The 18,298-nt window shown below is 53.8% G+C and overlaps 1 protein-coding gene across 3 annotated transcripts in view; it reads right to left on the minus strand.

Annotated features, from left to right (window-relative positions):
* Positions 1-250: 250 nt before the first annotated feature.
* The window catches only part of SMAD6 (SMAD family member 6), a 75,823-nt gene continuing 57,775 nt past the window's right edge, over positions 251-18,298 (minus strand). For all 3 annotated transcript variants that reach the window (XM_072962198.1, XM_072962197.1, XM_072962196.1), the window contains one exon: positions 251-1,101. In XM_072962198.1, the coding sequence (XP_072818299.1) occupies positions 560-1,101 (542 nt within the window). In that variant the 3' untranslated portion in view covers positions 251-559. The remainder of the gene's footprint in view (positions 1,102-18,298) is intronic.

The raw sequence follows: 18,298 nt of genomic DNA on the forward strand, positions 1-18,298 counted from the left end.
CCCCTGAATCCTGTCCCTCTTTATCTGGTAAAAGACTGAAACCAAGTTTCAGGATGCCTGATGGGTTAGAAACCCACTGAAGAGCCCTGCATATCCGTCTTTGTTAAAAAGAAGACAGTTAAAAAAAAAAAACTATATTGCGAATACTTTATTATCAACGTGTGACTGGTATTAGCTTTTTGTCTGGGCCATTAATATTTCAGAAACCATACACCAAACCCAGGCTTTTCCACCTAGCTCTGCTGTATCATTTTCTTAAAAAAAAAAAAAAAAAAAAGAGGAAGGAAGAAAAGAAAGAAAATATATCTGTATTATAAGCCAAAGTGCGTCTTTCTTGTTTTGTCCATATACACACATTGCACCATACATAAATAATTACATTGTAAAAATGACTCCATAATTACAAGTATAATATATATTTCCATATAATATATAAAACTTTATATTAAATCTAGGTAGATGATATCTGGGGGGTGGGGGAGGGTCGTCCGGGGGGAGGGGCTGCGTCTCTGGGCCCTAAGCCCCAGCGGCGGCGGGGCGGGGGTTGGGCGGCGGGGCGCTATCTGTGGTTGTTCAGGAGGATCTCGAGCCAGCAGGGGCAGGAGGTGATGAACTGCCGGGAGTAGCAGGGCCCCCAGCCCTTGGCGAAGCTGATGCGGACGCTGTTGGGGTCGTAGGGGCCGTCGGCGGCGTCGGGCTCGGGCCCGTGCTGGAGCAGGCCGGAGCGCTCGAAGTCGAACACCTTGATGGAGTAGCCGGGGGGCACCTTGCGGACCACCAGGGCGCGGCCGCCGGGCGCGTCCAGCGTCGGGGAGTTGACGAAGATGGGGTGCTCGCCGCGGTTGTAGGCCCACACGCCGTCGGGCTCCTTGCTGAGCAGGATGCCGAAGCCGATCTTGCTGCGCGTGCGCCGCACCGACTCGCTGCGCTGCTCCAGGTTGAGCTGGCCCAGGCAGAAGCCGCTGCCCTGAGGTAGGTCGTAGAAGATGCTGACGGCCTGGTCGTACACCGCGTAGAGGCGGCCCACACGTGTCCGGTGCTCCCAGTAGGCCACGCTGCACCAGTGGCTCGGCTTGGTGGCATCCGGAGACATGCTGGCGTCTGCGGGGCGAAGCACAGGGCACGGGGATGTTAATTCCGGGTGGGGAGGCGTCGGCCTGGCTGCTGGGGGGTGGGTGGGGTTTCCAGCACTCAGCAGCGCCCACCACGTGCCGGTTTGTCCTCAAATTTAACACACAGGGGCGCCCCCCACCCCCAGACACACACGAAGGACCTACAGAGAAGGCAAGGCACCTACTGTGCGCCAGATGTTGTAGGTACACACACACACACACACATGCGCGCGCCAGCAGGACGTGCACCCGTACATCCAAAGGAGGGAGGAACGCTGAGCCCCTCCACCGTTCCAGGTGCTGTGCCCTGCACTTCTCCGTCTACAGGGGACTCGCTGGGTCCTCCCACAGCTCTGAGGAGGCCACCTTCTCATTTTACAGGTGAGGATCCAAGGTTTGGCAGACACCAGCAGCCTGCCCAAAGCCATACAGTCAGTGAGGGGCACCAACCAGGATTTGCACCCGGTCAGTCCAAGCCTCAACTTGAACTATTCGGGGGCCTAAATCACCCCATAGAGGGGACTCAGGGCGGGGTAGAGTCAGGAACATGGCCTCCTCGATCCGTTCCAGCCCGGAATCGTGGTCTCAGCCTCAGCCTTGAGCATTTTGCGGAGTCTCCCAGTAACCCCCAACCCCCGGTCCTCTAGTTTCCTCTGTTGGCAGGAAGTGCAGGTTTCCACCAGAACCACAGCACCCCCTGTGAGACAGAGAAGCTGAGGGCCTCTAAGCGCTGAAGGAAATCGCTCCTCAAGGGCTGCAGGTCACCAGCCCTCACAGATGTGTGCGGCTCCTCTCTGGGCCTCAGTTTCCCCAGACAGCCAAAAGGAATGTCTGGAATGATGCGTGGAATCCCTTCTCACTCCAGCTCGGGGCAGCTCTGCCTGACTGTGTGAATGTAAGAGTTTTCTGAGCGCAGACCTACACCACACAGAAGCCGGGGCCTGTCTTGAAGGGCAGCCCCCTCCTCACTGCTTTTGTGTGTGGCCGGCTCTCAGGATCTGCAGGGTTTTGACATCTGGCCTCTCCTTTGAGCTCTCGGCTCTGAGAAGCAGGTGGGCACCCATGACTGCCCAGCGGGGTGATGGGTTCCCACACAGGCTGGGCTGGGGCTTTTGCAGAGGGAGGAGGTCCGCTGGAGGCCGGATGAGGACCTGCCGGAGGCCCTTAATGGCGCAGCTTCTCCAAGTGAAACTGATCAAAGTCCAGTCAAACCCAAGGGAGAAAGCACTGCTGACAACTTCATGCAGGAGCTTGGGTGAGGTCAGCTCTGTCTGCCTTCAGCCCAGCCCCGTCTGAAAGCCCCAGAGCCGCAGGGTGACAGGGCCCCTGATGTCCTCTTAGGGCTGGCCCTCCTAGCCCCTGGCAGGAAACTGTCCTCCTAAGGGGCCTCCTGTAGGCTGCCCGCTCTACTGTGGCCCAGGCCTGGGCACAGCCCCAGAGGGCATGCTCCTCACCCTCTGCCTGGCATTAAGGTCCCAGCCACAGGTCCCCAGCCCCCCTCTGCCCCCCCCCCCCCCGCCAAGGACATATCATTCTGTCTCACAGTCCCCATCCAGGCCCCTCATGGTTCCAGCTGATGTTCTGGGCGGGGGGTTGGAAAGAGGCTCTGCTCTCTGCCCTCAGCTGACTTCCTCCTTAGCCAGCAGGCAAAGAGACAGCTCTAGCCCTCAGTGGGTGATGCAGGTGCGGACACTAAGCCAGTCCCAGCAGGTGGGCAGCCAGGAACACCCCAAACCATTGCCCTCTTCTTCACCCATCCCTCCGGCACTGGCCTGAGCGTTCCCAAGAGCTAGGAGAGCACCACATCCCATCCCTGGCCATGAAACTGCAGCATCAACCTTCTCCCCCAGCAACAAGAATTCCTTGAGTGCCTTGGGCACAGAGAGGTAGGGAAGCAATGACGCTGTGCCCGAAGAACGTGCGGTGACAAGATGGGCAACAGGCATCCCGGGGTGCCTTCCATGAGCTGGGTGCCTTCTGTATACCAGCCCTGGTCCACCTCTGTTATCACCCCATCTCACAGAAGTGGAAACTGAGGCCCAGGGAGGTGCTATATGGGTCGAGGGTACACACTAGTGAGTGCTGGAGCCACACTCGTGAGGGGAGCCCTCCTCCATACTCCCTGCAGGCTCCCCATGAAACCCATGTACCAAGCAAGTCTCCCCATCTGCTAGGCCTCAGTTTCCCTCTCTGTAACCACGGCTGCTCTCATGGTGCTTACCCACCAGCTTCCTGAAGACACACAGTCTTACTGAGGGAGGGATTCCTGTTACTCCCCCCTTCAGATAAGGCTCAGAGAGGGGCGCCCTAGTCTGAAAGTGGCAGCTCTGTCCCAGGGTGTAGCCACTCCATTGTTAAAAGGCAAAGAGGCAGTTTTAACGGTCAGGGAGTGTGGGGTAATTGGACTGAGGGGGTGGGGCACTTCCTCTCTCCCAGCTCCTAAAAGGCTTTTAATTCAAGGCCAAGTGTGCCTTCCTGTCCCCCTCTGAGTCTCAGCACCTCCCACCCCAGCCCCGCCAAATGCCCTCCCATCCTCTCCTCCCACCTCATCAAGATCTGTGTCCTGGCCTTGCCCCAGGGCTCCTCACGGGGATGGTACCCTGTGCCCTAGGGTTCAGCCTACCCCAACTGTCTGGCTCAGGGACGCTTCCCTGGGCCAGGCCTCACCTCCCACGGCCTCTTTGGTTGAGCAGACTGGGTAACACCTCATCAGGCCTAGGCTGCGGGCCAAGTCGTCCAAATTCCAGGAGATAGACTGCTGCCTCTGAGAAGCCCTCTCTGACCTCTCCGTCCCGTGCACCTAGAGCCTTAAATGCAGCCCCTCCCTTGGCCTGAGCAGGTGTCTGTGCTGCTGGTCAGTGCCCCTGGCTGGCCTCGACTCTCATGTAGGAAGGGGTGGGTCTCAGTCCTCTCTGCGTCTGTCCCAAGTCTGCATATACCCCTTGGGTGCGCTTAGAACGTGCTACAAGGGGAGGAGGAAGGAAATAAAATACAGCCCAAGTGTCGGCACACTGCCCTCACCCCTACCCGCCATGGGAATCCTGCCCAGTAGGTGGGGCCGATGGCCTCAGGCCCAGGGGGACACGGGGCAAGGACCAGTGTCTCAGGTCTGGTCCGGAGAAAGCAAGCCAGCAGGTGAGGCCATCACCAGGCTGGGGCTCCCCATCCCCACCTAGCTCTTGGGGTCTCGGGGCTCCAGAGGCTGAGGGTCCCCTCTGGCATCATCTTGTCCAGGGAGCCCCAATGCTTTGGGCTTTTACAGACCAACACACTATTTAACAGAAGGGCTGGGAACGTCACAGGGTTACCACGGTTTTATTTTGTCACATACAGATTTACTAAAAACCCCACGACCGCCTCCTGTCACTACACAAAAGAAAGTATAATCTGATACTAACAAAAGACGTAGGACCTAAGTCAGAAATTTAAAGCTCATACATTTAGATTTTAAGAAATTTTCTTCTTTCTTTCACTGTGGGCTAATGACAACTTAGTCCCGAGACTGGCCTGTGGGAACCACCAAGTGAGTCCAATGTCCTTGTGCCCCTAAGATGGCTCCCAGGGGTCCAGGGTACCTCGCCTAAGGACACACAGCACTGGGTGGCAGAACTGAAGACCCCGGAATTCTAATCTAATGCATGTCACGTGATCCAAAAGCTTTCCAAGTGAGACAGACCTAAGCTCTCACCACTGACTGGATGTATGGCCATGAATGAGCCACTCAGTGTCCCCAAGCCTCAGTCTCCCCATTTGTAAAATGGACAACTCCGGCAGCAGATCGGTTGGGAGCAGAGAGAAGTTGATGTTTATTCGTCCCAGCGCTGGCCTAACCCTTCCGGGGCCAGGGCTCTTTAGGGGTGTTCGGGGGTCATGACCCAAGGTCATCGCCATGGGCGGTTACCGTAGGACAGTAGATAGCAATGCCCTTTGTAAACTGTAAAGCACTTTACACATGTTAAGGTTTAGCTCCCAGCGTGGTACCTGAGGGGCAGAGAGGTGCTCTGTAAGAAAAGGAATGAGGGATGAAGCAATGAGTAACTGAATGTGTGGAACAAAGATGGGTGCTCCTGGGACTCTGTTCACTCACACACACACACACACACACACACGCACACGTATTCAGACCTTATGCCATATGTTCAACACCAGCTGACATGCTCTCTGGGAGCGAGAAGGCAGGTGCCCCCAAACCCAGGGTCCCCCCTCCACTTCCCACAGACGCAGAGCCCCACTCCACCCACCACGCCTCTCGTCTGCAGCCTGGGCTGCCCCTCAGGGTGCGAGGGAACCGTCTCTTGCAGAAGATCTTTTTCTTCTCGTGGCTCCAAGGCTGCGGTCCCGCCATCAGCCTAATTAGGAACCAGCTCCTTAATTGCAAATAAATACCAGGGAGTCAGACCCGAGTGAACAACATCAAAGATGACCGCGCTCTGACCGAAACTCCTGCTCACTACCCCCTGCTCAGAGCCTGGCCTAGTTCCCAGCCAGGCTCTGGGTCCCGGCGGGGAGGGTTCCGGAGGGAGGGGGAGAGGGAGAGGAGGGGCGCGGTCTGGCGCGATGGCTGGGGTCGTCGATCTGGCAGGGCAGCGCCAGGCCGCGGCTCAGGAGTCCTGCAGCCAGGTGTCCTGCCTCCTGGCCCTGACCAGGCAGGTTAGCTCCCTTCTCCTGGCCTCAGTCTTCCCATCTGAACAATGGGTTCTACGTTTCTGTGATTTCGTGAATGTTGTCATCACCCTAACTTGGAAAGCAGCTCAGAAGCCCATCAACAGGAGGATGGATGTTATGGACTGAATGTTTGTGCCCCTCCAAATTCATATGTTGGAAATCCTAACCCCCAGTGTGACAGAAGGTAGGATCTTTGGGAGGTGATTGTTCATGAGGCTAGAACCCTCATGAATGGGGATCAGTGCCCTTTAAAAGAGACCCCAGAGAGCTCCCTCACCCACGTGAAGACAGCAAGAACTCAGCCATCTATGAACCAGGAAATGGCTCTCACTACCAACTCCAGGGGCACCTTGATCTTGGACTTCCCAGCCTCCAGAACTGTGAGAAATAGATGCATTATTTAAGCCACCCAATTTATGGTATCGTTGCCCAGACTGACAATGGATAAACAAAAATAAAGTGCATCTATACGGCAGAACACAACTCACCAATAAAAGGAAAACTACTGACATACACAACAATGTGGGTGAATCTCAGATGCACTGTGCTGAGCGAAAAAGAATGTGCTGCTTGTTTCCATTTGTATGAAATTCTTGAGTAGACGAAACTAACCTATGGTGACAAAAATCAGAGCAGAGATACTCCTCTGGGGAGCAGGGGTGATGGAGAAGGCGCTTTTATAAGGGAACTTTCCGGGGTGCTGGAAACATCTGTTATCTTGACTGGTACCATAGGAACCCGGGTTGTCACTAGGGAGCTGTGTGTGTCTCATTGTAGGTAGGATGCCGTGAAAGAATTACAATGAAGAAAGTTGGACGTGCACTGCGAGGCCAGCCCTCTGTGGCTGTCCTGGAGTGGCCCCAGCAGCGCTCCGAGGCAGCGCAGGGGACAGCCCCTGTGTTTCCACCCTGGCCTGGCCTCCCGGTGACACCCACATTCCTGCCACCAGAGGGTGGTGGATGGCTGCGGTGGGCAGGAGACGGCTGGCCCGCCAGTGGGTCCTCTCCCCTGCACTGGAGCCGGCCCCTCCAATGGCTGGCATTCCCTCCTCGTGGTCTCTCTGCCCAGGGAGGGTGCTGTGAGCCCAACGTGTAATTTTGTGGGGGTGCTGGGGCACCAAGGGGGCCAACTGCAGCCTGAGGGAGGCGGGGAGAGCTGAAATCCTAAGAAAAGCCTTTAGCTTCTTCGAATCAGCAGTTTTCTGTCAAAACAAAGGGCAGGAACGTTCCTTTGTGCTCTCCCGTGGGCTGCACGCTCCCAAAGCCTGCGTGCACGCAAGGCAGCTTGTTTTCTTTGTGATTCCCCCCTTTCCAGTGGGCCAGACTGCCTTGGACTCATCCATCCTGGGAGGCGAACCAGAGATGTGCCCAAATTCAAGTCTCCCACCCCTTAGACTTGAAGGAAGGTCGATGTAAGGCTCAGAGTCTGCATGAGCTGGATCGCTCATACTCCTCCAAGTTCAAAGCTCTGGCTGCTGCTTCACACTGCCTTGGGCCACAGCAGCCTCTGCCTCTCCTGGGGCTGGGTGGAAAGGGCTGGCTCAGCCACACCTCAGAGAGCAAAGAAGCAGCAGCAGACCCCACTGAGAGCTGGGAAGGGAGACTCGGAGACTCAGAGGCCCAGAGAAGTTAAGTGACTCGCCCAGGGTCACCCAGCAAGTTGGCGGCAGAGCCAGAGAGGGGCCGAGGGCTGGCTTTTCCGATCCCCTTCGCACAGGGCCCCGCTGGGGCCTCCTGCCCTCCTGGAAAACGCCTTTCTTCTGTCCCATGTCATGCCTGTGGCTTTAAGTTCCCGTCCAACCGGCAGCTTTTTCATCTGCGGCTCCCAGGCCTGGGAGTAATTACGTGGCCCTGCATCTGGTTAACCTAACACCCCTTTAAAAGCCTTGTTTGCCCATTAGATAAGTAGTTTTTGTTATCAAACTTAAGGGGGAAAAAGAAGTTTCCACTTAACCTTCCTTTGTCATTTTAAGCTGCAGAAATGGCTTCAGGTTTTGCAGCAAGTCCAGAGATGCAGCATTAATTAGAGGCTCCTTTTTTTTTTTCTTTGTCAAGGGAGGGGGAGACTAGCCCTTTATCCACTGGGCTCCGGCAGTAAAAGCAGAGAAGGAATGTGCATAGGGCCATGTTAATGGTCAACAGCTTAGAACGAGCCTCTCCGCTGAACTCTTTCCAAAAGCAGGGCCCAGCTGACAGGAGTTTCCTCTTATTCGCTCCCACCCGCCCCTCCCCACCCCCACCTCAGCTCCAGCACCTTTGGCCCCTAGAGGAAGCCAGGCTTCCAAGAGGAAGTTCCTAATCGGTCATTACATCACGGGCGGTCTGGCCACCGCCACCGCCTGCACTGGGTCCACCTAGGGGCCCTTTCAGCTGCTGGTCTCTGGGGCCAAGGGCTGTGTTTTGCCACCACCCTCCGGACAGTTGACCGGCCGCTCTGCTTGGGGGGTGGCTTACCCCTAAGAAGCGGGAGTACCAAGAAAGAATGACACCGAGGGGAGGAGGGAGGCCAGGAAACGCGCAGTCCATGTGGCCAGAAGTCACGATTCTGCAGATGCAAAAACTGAGGCCCAAAGAGGTAAAGTAACTTGCCAAGGTTACCGGGGGAATTAGCAATAGGGCTGCTCGGACCAGTTGGGTTTCTCCTGCAAGGGGCTGGATCAGGAAAGCGCATGGGAGGAAAAAAAGAGAAAGAAAGCGCGTGGGCCAGAGCAAAGCTGGCTGCCTGCATGTGCATGTCAGCTCTGCCAGTCGCCAGCTGTGAAATCTTAGGCAAGTGACTTCAATCTCCTGGGCCTCAGTCTCCTAATCTGTAAAATGGAAATGCAGTCAGAGCTTACTGCCTCGAGCTGTTGGGAGTAATTTCAAGTACATCAAATAATGCCCAATTCAAAACTAAGCACTAAGTAACACTTATTGGGGTTTTTTTAAAACTAATATTATTATCATCATCCAGTCTTATCTCTGTTATTTGTATAAATTATTTAATAGATTGACTCAGCCTGTATAGTTCATAAGGGTATTCATGTTAGTATTCGCATTCATATCAGAATTAGAATTATATCTGCAAAGATAAAATGTGCCAATAGAGTCTGAGACTTGAGGGGAAATTGTACTAAGAGGAATATTAGTAGAACTAGTAGTAATATTAATAAAATAAACCAGCCAGTCGTATTGATAAACCAGCCAACACTTACTGAACCTTCACCAAATTCCAGGCAGAGGATGAAGCACTTAATTTTTAAATTTTTTATTTAAGTATAGTTGATTTACAATGTTGTGGCAGATTCCAGTCTACAGTGTACTGATCCAGTTATATAAATATATTCTTTTTCATTATTACAAATTATTGGATATAGTTCTGTGCTACAGTACAACCTTGTTATCTATTTTATATACTGTAATTTGTATCTGCTAATCTCAAATTCCTAATTTATCCCTTCCTTACCCTTTGCCCTTTGGTAACCTTAAGTTTGTTATCTATGTCTGTGAGTCTATTTCTGTTTTGTTAATAAATTTGTTTGTATAATTTTTTTAGGTCCCACATATAAGTGATGTCACATGACATTTGTCTTTGACTTACTTCATTTAGTATGATAATCTCTAGGTCCAACCATGTTGCTGCAAATGGTAGGACTTCGTTTCTTTTTTATGGCTGAGTAGTATTCCACTGTAGAAATATCTACACCACAACTTCTTCATCCAATCATCTGTTGATGGGTATTGAGGTTGCTAGTATAAAGCACTTTAAATGCACGATCTCAACTGTTAATCCTCTTGGTGATTCCCATTTAAGGAGAGCTAAGGCCTGAGAGTCAGGTAATGTGTCCACAGTCCTCACCTGGGAGGTGCAAAGCTGGGAGTCAAGTTCACGTCTCTCTAGAGACAGGGACTTTGCATTACGCTCTCAGGGTTGCAACCTATAGGCTGGACATTCAAAGGGGCCCTAGGATGTGGCAATGTGGGGATCACTGCTCCAGCACACGCTGCCCACCTTCAGGGAAGGCAGTGGGTTTTCAAACACCATGCCTTGTAACAGCTACCTATGGCCCTATGCAGCCCTGCAAATGCACACACTTATATATATAGTTTCTCCTATGCACTCCCACCACCACAACACACAGTATTTTCTAAATGCCCTGCAAATAATGAAGGGTGATCCTGGAATAGGGCTGTTCACCCTGGCTGAGTCCCCAGAGGATGGGAGGTGCTGGGTGCTGGGTGCTCTTCACCCGGTCTGCATCTCCACTGTCCCAAGTCCAGGAGGGAGAATTAAATAACCCCATTCTCAGAGGACACACCCCAAGTCAGAGAGGCCACACAGCAACGCAGTGCGGGAATCCTCACCGGATGGCCTGACTCAGAGCCATTTTCCGTCTGCCCTTCGTGCTGCCTCATCTGCTCCCTCTGCTCTTCGGAGGAGTCCCTGGGGGCCCCAACCCCGGAGGGGTTTAGGGGGAGGGGAGTATAAGGAGTCAGTGGCCGCCCAGCTGGGTCATAAGCAACCTTCTCCAGGGAGAGGCCTGCTGGGCCCGGCAGGAAGGACTTTCTCTCGGCCTTGGCGCCCTGACCCTGGCCTGCTTGGCCCCACGTCTCCAGTGGAACAAAGTGGAGGCCCGGGCTGAGGTGGGTAAGGCTTCCAGCCTTGTATCTCGTGCAGGATTCAGACCAGTCCTGAAAAAATGAGCTCCTCTTGCAATCCTGACATAAAACAAACTTTTACCGGGGCCCTAATGTGCAGGTGTGCTCAGGGTCTCCACGACAGGCAGCTTCCCCAGCACCTACCAGGATGTACTCCTCCAGTGGGCAAGGGCCCCCGCTTCCATCAGCATCTTTCTTGCCCTGCAGCCCCGGCAAGATTGTTCCAGGTCCCCTGGGCCCAGGGGCACTGCTTTTCTCCCCAGGCCTCAGTGCCCTGTAGTCCAAGCTCCCTTCTTAAAAACACCTTGCAGGCAGCTACAGCTTCTGAGAGCCACACTGAGACCACTGCATTGATCTCCACCGGCCCTGATCATTCACACTGTACCCCAGAGGCATTGGGGTGCCTTGCCTAGCCCGGCCCGACCCCCGTAAAGGAAGCCCCAACAACCGTAAAAGATGAAACTTCAAGGAGGCAGGGCGGGGAAACCACTCAGATCTCTGGCAGGGAACCGAGTGTGGGTGGGAGAATTCTGGTTCCCTGTGCCCTTGGAGGGAAGGACCGTGAAAAGTGTCTGTCTGCGAGGGGAGGGGAGGGCTGGCTTATAAGCAGCTTATAAAATCAGTCCGCATTTTCAAGAGGGAACCAGTTTCTGCAACAAAACACTCTGAACTTTGCTCCCATTCCAAGTCCTCTTTTGTTTTATCACAAAGTCAGGCTCTGAATTAAGTTTGTTTGTTTTCGTCCTCAGAGACCCCCTGGGGTGGGAAAGCTCGGCTTTTCATGCTGCCCCTGGAAAGATTCTAAAACAACGCTGTTTGTGCAAGATCTTGCAGCTGGGTACCTGGGTCCCCAGGAAAGAGGCCCCCCACATCCTCCCCGCCTGCAGGTCTGCACCGCTGAGGGCTGAACTGAATTCACGTGTGAACCAGGCCCCGGGGCTGCTCCGCGGGATTCCTGTCTCAGCCCGGGTTTTCACCTTCGGCTTCAAGTGCCAAAGTTCGCTGATTCAATTCAACTTCGCTGTTGAATCTGAGACCCCAGAGAACAAAATCGGCCCTTTGGGGGTCAGACGGGGACAGCCCAGGCATGCGTCAGAGGGGCAGGGAAGCTGGTCTGCGGCAGCTGGCGGGGTGCTTCGAGGGAGCCCACGTGCGGGCACCGTCCTGCCCTGCAGGCTCCCAGAGCTGGGGGAACTCGGGGTACCTCCATTTCTCTTTTACTTCCAAATACAATTTGAGTTTTATTGGCAAACCTCCTGCCTCAGACTTTCTACGTGGACACAGTGTAAAGCCATAAAAACCCAGTACCTTACAACTGCCCTCCACCAGCCTGTCTCATCACCTCTCGGGAAGAAACCCACACTGGCGCAGAAATATCCTGGGGGGTAACCAGGTGAGGCCCCCATAGCCCAGGCCCCTCAAACCCTTGCCCTCACCACCGCCTGCTATTGGGATCCCGTAGCTCCCTGTGACTTGAACACCCCACTCTGTATGTACTTTGTCCATCCCACTCCCTCTTGATCTAGAAAATTCTCAGACCCCTGGCAGCAGAGAGGTCAACTGGTACAGATCCCAACAGCTGGATTACTGTGGGCAGGTGATTCTATCTCTGAGTGCTGGCACCAGCTACCTAATTTGGGGGGTGCCCAGTGCAAAGTGCCCAGTGCAAAATGCAGGGCCCCTTGTTCAAAAGGTCCTGGGTTCAATCCCCAGTACCTCTATTAAAAGAAAAAAAGGATAATCAATTTACAATGTTGTGTTAGTTTCTGGTGTACAGCACAGTGATTCAGTTTTATATATATATATATATATATATATATATATATATACCTTTTCATGTTCTTTTTCATTATAGGTTTTACAAGGTATTGAATATAGTCCCCTGTGCTATAAGTAGGCCCCTGTTGTTTATCTACTTTATCTATAGCAGCATGTCTCTGCAAGGGTGGCCTTAGAGATGATCACATTAAGTGAAGTAAGTCAGAAAAAGAATGACAGATACCATATGATATCACTTATATGGGGAATCTTAAAAAGACACAAGTGAACTTATTCAGGGTTTCAATGGTGAAAGAAGAGCATTAAATTGAGCGGAGGCCCCTTCTGCGCGGGGGCCCTGGGTGGGGCACAGGCTGGACACCCATGAAGCCGGCGTAACTCACTGGAAGGCGTGGGTGGGGTGGGGGTGGGGGTCACAAGGGGCCTAACAGCAGTAACTGGCACTTGATGAATACACGTTTCCTTCCTCATCCCCCAAAGTCTGTCAGACCCTTACCCAACCGTCAAGACCCTGATGTCACCTCCTTTAAAAAGCCTGGGTCTGACTCACAGGGCCCCTCCTCTGTGACACTCTTTGATGCTGTCACCAGGAGGGCATGTGTCTCCACCGCACCCACCTGCGAGCAGGCTGACCTGGGATGAGGCGTCACTCACCTCTGCCCCTCCTCCCCCAGGGCCCGGCACCACACTGGCTGACGAGGGTGCTCTCAACAGCAGGACTTGGATGGAATTTCATATTCGAGAGCTGGGAGGGCACTTGGGAAATCATCGGGCTTTCCCCACGTGTGAAAAAGACGCAGCAGAACTGTTCCCACTGAACAGATGACACTACTGAGGCTCAGAGGCCAGGACACCAACAGGGAGAAGTGGCATCCTGCATCCCTGCTGGCTGACCCTCAGGATGTAGCCCGGCCAGTGGAATGCCAGACGAGCTTGCTACGTGCCAGGCCTGTTTCAGTGGCTTAAAAAAAAAAAAATTGCCTAAAGCCCAGACTCATCTCATCTGGCACTGGGGGTGGGTTTCATGTCTCCTGCTTGCTAAGTCTATGAAGGTGAACAGAATAGGGAAGAGCCAAAAACGGGGTGGGGAGCTCGTTTTCCTTATTTGCAAAGTTCTCAAAAATAAGCCTCGTCTTGCACCGGCCTGTTGTTATTTACTAACGAGTCAGTGTCACGTGAGCTTTGCAAGTCAAATACACCTGCCTTATTTACGTTCAAGACGCACTTTGGGATTAAACTCCCCCAAATCAAGGTCCCAGGGCTGGGGGCATTCAATTGAAAAGTAATCCTTGCATTAAATCCTTCCCTTTAAAATAACCTTTTGTAACACAAAGGTACATAATCCACGCCTCTTTTGTGAATGCAGAGTCCTACGTACTGGATTTTCTTAAAGGGAGGGTTGCCTGGATCACTCTTACTCATTTCTGGAACAAACAGGAGGGCTTTTATAATAAGCAAAAGGCTAATATTGACTGGAGAGATCATTGAGCATAAATACTCATATTTGCTGTAAAGGACACAGTAACATGAGATTTAAACGTTCCCTGCAAAAATGCTGCAAAATGACCTAGGGCTTGGCAGCGGCTCACCCTTGCGAACCGGTCCCCTGTTCGTGGCTGCGCTACTGTGCGCGGCTGAAGCTACTACACACCGTCCACGCCCAAGCTCCAAGCTGCCTGCAAAGGGGTGGCTTGTTTGATCTGGAGCCGAAGGTGGGGAGAAGAGAGGGGGCCAGGCAGTCCACCCATCCCATCAGGCTGGCAGGTAGACACAGCCCCACAGTGCCCCAAGCCTCAAGTCCAAGACCAAGACCGGTTTCCAAAGCAAAAGGAGGCCAAGCTTGGTTCCCACCGCCCCTGTAGCCCAAGCCAAGAAGGAGACGCTACCCCCATCCAAGGTGACCTTGCGATGCTGTTTCTAACTGTGGAGGGTGGGGGATCTTCCAATTCTCCCAGCCCATTCATAAATGACCCCGTTTCAGGTTATGGAACATAAGGCTCAGAGAGGCGGGGTGACTGCCCACCGGGCTAACCAGAAGGCAGGATCAGGACTCATCCACGTCTGCTGAGGCCAAAGGTACTCCTTCCCACTGTCCCTGCCTCCTGCCAAGCGTCTTGGGAAAGCCAGCTGCCAGTTCAGTAATGGCTTCCTATTTCTCAAAGTAATTCTTTAGCCCCTGTCTGGATACACACTGCACAACTCAAGTCAGCGCAGCAATAATGCAGGAGAGTTCATTACAACTGTCAGCTGTGCTTTCTGTTTGGGCTTCTGTTCCCAAGGCTGAGAGGGGCATGAGGTTTATGTGCCACAATCCAACCCATAATCCTTAGTGTCTTCCAGGAAAGACAAGGGGCTCCGGGGAGACATGTGGGCTCAGCCCCACCGATGGCAAGACCCAAGTGCCTTCTAGAAGGCTCCGGATGGCTGTTTGCAGCCACAGGGACCTGTGTGGATACGGGGAGGGAGGAGTGCCTTCCCCGAATCACAGGGAAGCTTGAAGGGGCTCTTGGGGCAGGAGGTTAAATTATCAGTCGTGTCTCCCTTAGCAAGCAGCACACACCTGGCACGCGTGGGCCCAGCAAACACTAGCAGAGCTCTGCTAAGTGATGATCCTGCCATGACTGAGGCCTCGCCTCCAGTCATCGTATGGGAATCCAGCTACTCTTGGGTGCTGTCCGTCCACACACCCCCATCTCATTTAACACAGAGCAATCCTGGGAGGTGAGTAGATCTTACAGAGGAGGACATGGAGGCTCGGGGAGGTTAAGCCCTCTGCCCCAGGTCACACAGCCAATTAGCCAGAATTTGAACCCAGGGCAGCCGGACTCCATACCCCCTCTTCTTTCCACCCCTCTTTGCAGCGTGTGACCCAGGGGAGGGGCACTCAACTTCTAGCCTATACTGGTTCCACCAGGCAGTCAGCTCAGTCTCTCCCTGCCGTCTCCCACGGGTGTGACACCTCCTCCACCGAGGCTGGCGCCTGCCCTGCAGTCCCCTCCCCTTTCCCCGTGGGCACAAATGGCCCTGCAGGCTGCCGGCGTCTGCATTCCTGGAGCACATGCCCAAGCTGGGCCCACTAAGGAGGATCCGAAGTAATTCAGCCCATAAATCATGGCCATTGTGAATTTCCCTTTTAGCCACAGGCAAAGTCAAACTTTTCCTTCCCCCACGGTAGTTAACCACTCTTGGTTCACTGTATCTCCCGCGGCTCCGCCTGGCCGGGGGCCAGCACTCAATTATTAATTAATCTGGGAGGTGCAGGTTGCATTCTTGGCCACCTAACCACTTCCTCCTCGGTCAGGAACTCACAGGCCAGGCCCTTTGAGTTACATCAAGCGTCTCACAACATCCCAGCCCTATCTTGTGGCCATAGCTGCAAGGAAGGACGCTTAAAACCAGAGTTAAAAATAACAGCAGAAACCCCAAACACCCAGGAGTCTCCTTTCCCAACTCCATCCCACAGCGCCAACCCAACCTGTGTGCAACCATCATTGTTAAAGCCCAGTATGCCTCAGTTTCTCATCTGTGAAATGGGGCTACGCTCGCCCAACATGCAAGCTGCTGTGTGTGTGCGCGTAGGAAGAGGGTAGCCAGTGAGCCCTCCCCTATGAGAATTCTCACTACCCAGAGAGACACCAAAACAGAGCTAAGAGGCAATCCAGAGGCTGGGCTGGGGAAGGCCCGTCTCTAATTTCACCTGCTCGCTTTATCCTCACTGGATGAAGAAAAATGATCAGCAGCTGGGTGAGCACAGGGCCGGAGAGGCTGCAGTTTAGTTTAGGTTTAGTGAAGTGGCTCAGGTGATTTTGGGGTCACCTGTGTCCTCTTATAGAGAAGAAAATGGAGGCTCAGGGAGGTTAAGCCCTCTACCCCAGGTCGCACAGCCAATTAGTCAGAATTTGAACCCAGGGCAGCCGGACTCCACACCTCCTCTTCCTTCCATCGCTTTTTGCAGCGTGTGACCCGGGGGGCATCAACTTCTGGCCTATGCTGGTTCCACCAGGCAGTCAGCAAAGAGGACACACCCGCGAGCCCCTCTTTGGGTCAAGCCTTCGGGAAGGCTCTGCAGACACAAGGAGTGTGCAGGGCAACAGAACAAGGTGATCAGGCTTGGTGTGAAACACAGCCCCATACGACAGTGAGATCCAACTGTGAAATGGGAGCGCAGCTCTCCTGAGATCAGTGCTGCACCCCTGGGCCAAGTAGGACCGTTAAGCCCTTTTCTTTTCTTTTTCTTTTTGTTCGGGTAGGGGAGGTAATTAGGTTTATTTAGTTAGTCAGTTTAATGGGGATTGAACCCAGGGCCTTGTGCATGCTAAGCATGTGCTCTAACCACTGAGCTATACCCTCCCCTGTTAATTCCTGATTGGAGGCAACGCGGGAGTGCTGATGCCAATCAAGGGTGAGCTGTAAGACGGGTGAAGTACAGAACGACAGAGGGAACTTACCAGGTCCTAAGAAGGGATAAATATTTGTTGGTTGCTGGAAATTGCCATCAGGAATCCTTTGGTCACCTCCTCTCCTCCATCCTCCACTGGCCCGTACACGCCCCACAGTGTGTCAGCCCCACCTGCAGAGTCTCAGTCAAGCTCTGGGGACTTCGCACCTTAGGGTACAGTCTAGGAAAGCTCTTTGAAAGCTCACGCTTTATCGATGCTCCATAACCTGTCTGCTTTTGACCAGATAAGGCAAACAAACGATTTGTCCCCACCGTGTCTTCCTGTAACACTGACACTCTGGGGAGGAAAGGGCACTTTTGGCTTTCCTCACCCCAAGCACCGAGGCTCTTGGATAAAGCATGCATCTTGCTGAGAGAAATTATTGTGCACAAATGAAGTACCGTGAATTAGGACCCATCAATCCAGAGCTTGCAATAATTCCGAAAGCAGCTGGGTTGAAGTTTAAAGAAAAAGTTTTGATAAACAAATGCAAAATATAAATAAGGTTCAGGAGGACTGTTTATGCTACTAGCATTGTATAAACAACGGGAATACCAATTACAAATCGCTCTTATCTGTTCACTAAAGCAGCTCTCCGAATGACCTCTAACAGGAAACGTTATCCGGTTAGCACCGCGTATTTGAAAATCACAAAAGTGGGTTTCTAGACAGTAACCTTGCCAATCACCCACCACCCGATCGCCTGAGTTGGTGAGGAGTCCTGAGTTGTCCGTGCTTCCTTTCTGTGCATCTGGGGGGGGATGCCATTTCGACGGCTGCACCTCCAGCGCCACCAGGTCCTCCTGCGGCCACCCAGGAAGGAGTGGTGGCCCTTGGCTCCGGCACGCCAGCGTGCCACCCAGTTATCTCCATGCCCATCTGAAAGAAGTGGCGTTTCCTAAGGCGTTTGGCCAGGGGACCCAGCCAACTGGGGCGTTTCCACGGGAGAGCAGGTGGGGAGGGGCCCCACCCCATATGGAAACCTTTCAGGCGTCACCTGCAGTCGGGGAACCCCGGTTGTTTATGCCTCCTTGGTGACTTCCACATGAGGCAGGCCCCCTGTTCTCTCCCTAGGAGGAAGCACATTTCGGCTCCGGCGGGGTCACTAATGTGTTCTGAGAATCAGGCCAGGTGAGGGGACCACGGACTCTGCGTAGGGAGGATGCGGTGGCAGGAAGAGGCCCGGACAAGGCTGGGAAGCCGTCATGCTGAGAGGGTGTGTTGGTCCTGGCCCAAGAGGACAGACTGCGAGGCCCCAGAGAGGTGGGCAGAGGGCCAAGCTGGAAATACCAGAGGCTGCTCCAGCTCGAGGAGATGGCCCTGCCAAGTCGGGGAGGCGGCACTGACAGGGGAATGGCAGGTTCCGGCCGGGTGGGTCCCCAAGGCCACCGAGTCAGGAGCAACCGCCTACGTCTCTGGGCACGTGGGGGCTGGAGCTGTGCCAGGGAGACCCAGAGCCGCCAGCCTCCCCAGGGTGCCTCTGTCCTGGCACTACCCTGCAGCCCGCCAGCCTAAGGACACCAGAGGAAGGCAGAGCCCCTCCAAGTGGCACTGACTGTGGGCGACAAGTCAGACCCAGCCTGCCAAAGGCCGGAAGATGGTTCTTTTCCCTCCACCTTCTGTCTCCTAGTTCTGGAGTTGCTCGGCAGACCACCACTCTGTGGCT

The sequence above is a fragment of the Vicugna pacos genome, chromosome 6 (genome assembly GCF_048564905.1).
Source record: "Vicugna pacos chromosome 6, VicPac4, whole genome shotgun sequence".
NCBI lineage: Eukaryota > Metazoa > Chordata > Mammalia > Artiodactyla > Camelidae > Vicugna > Vicugna pacos.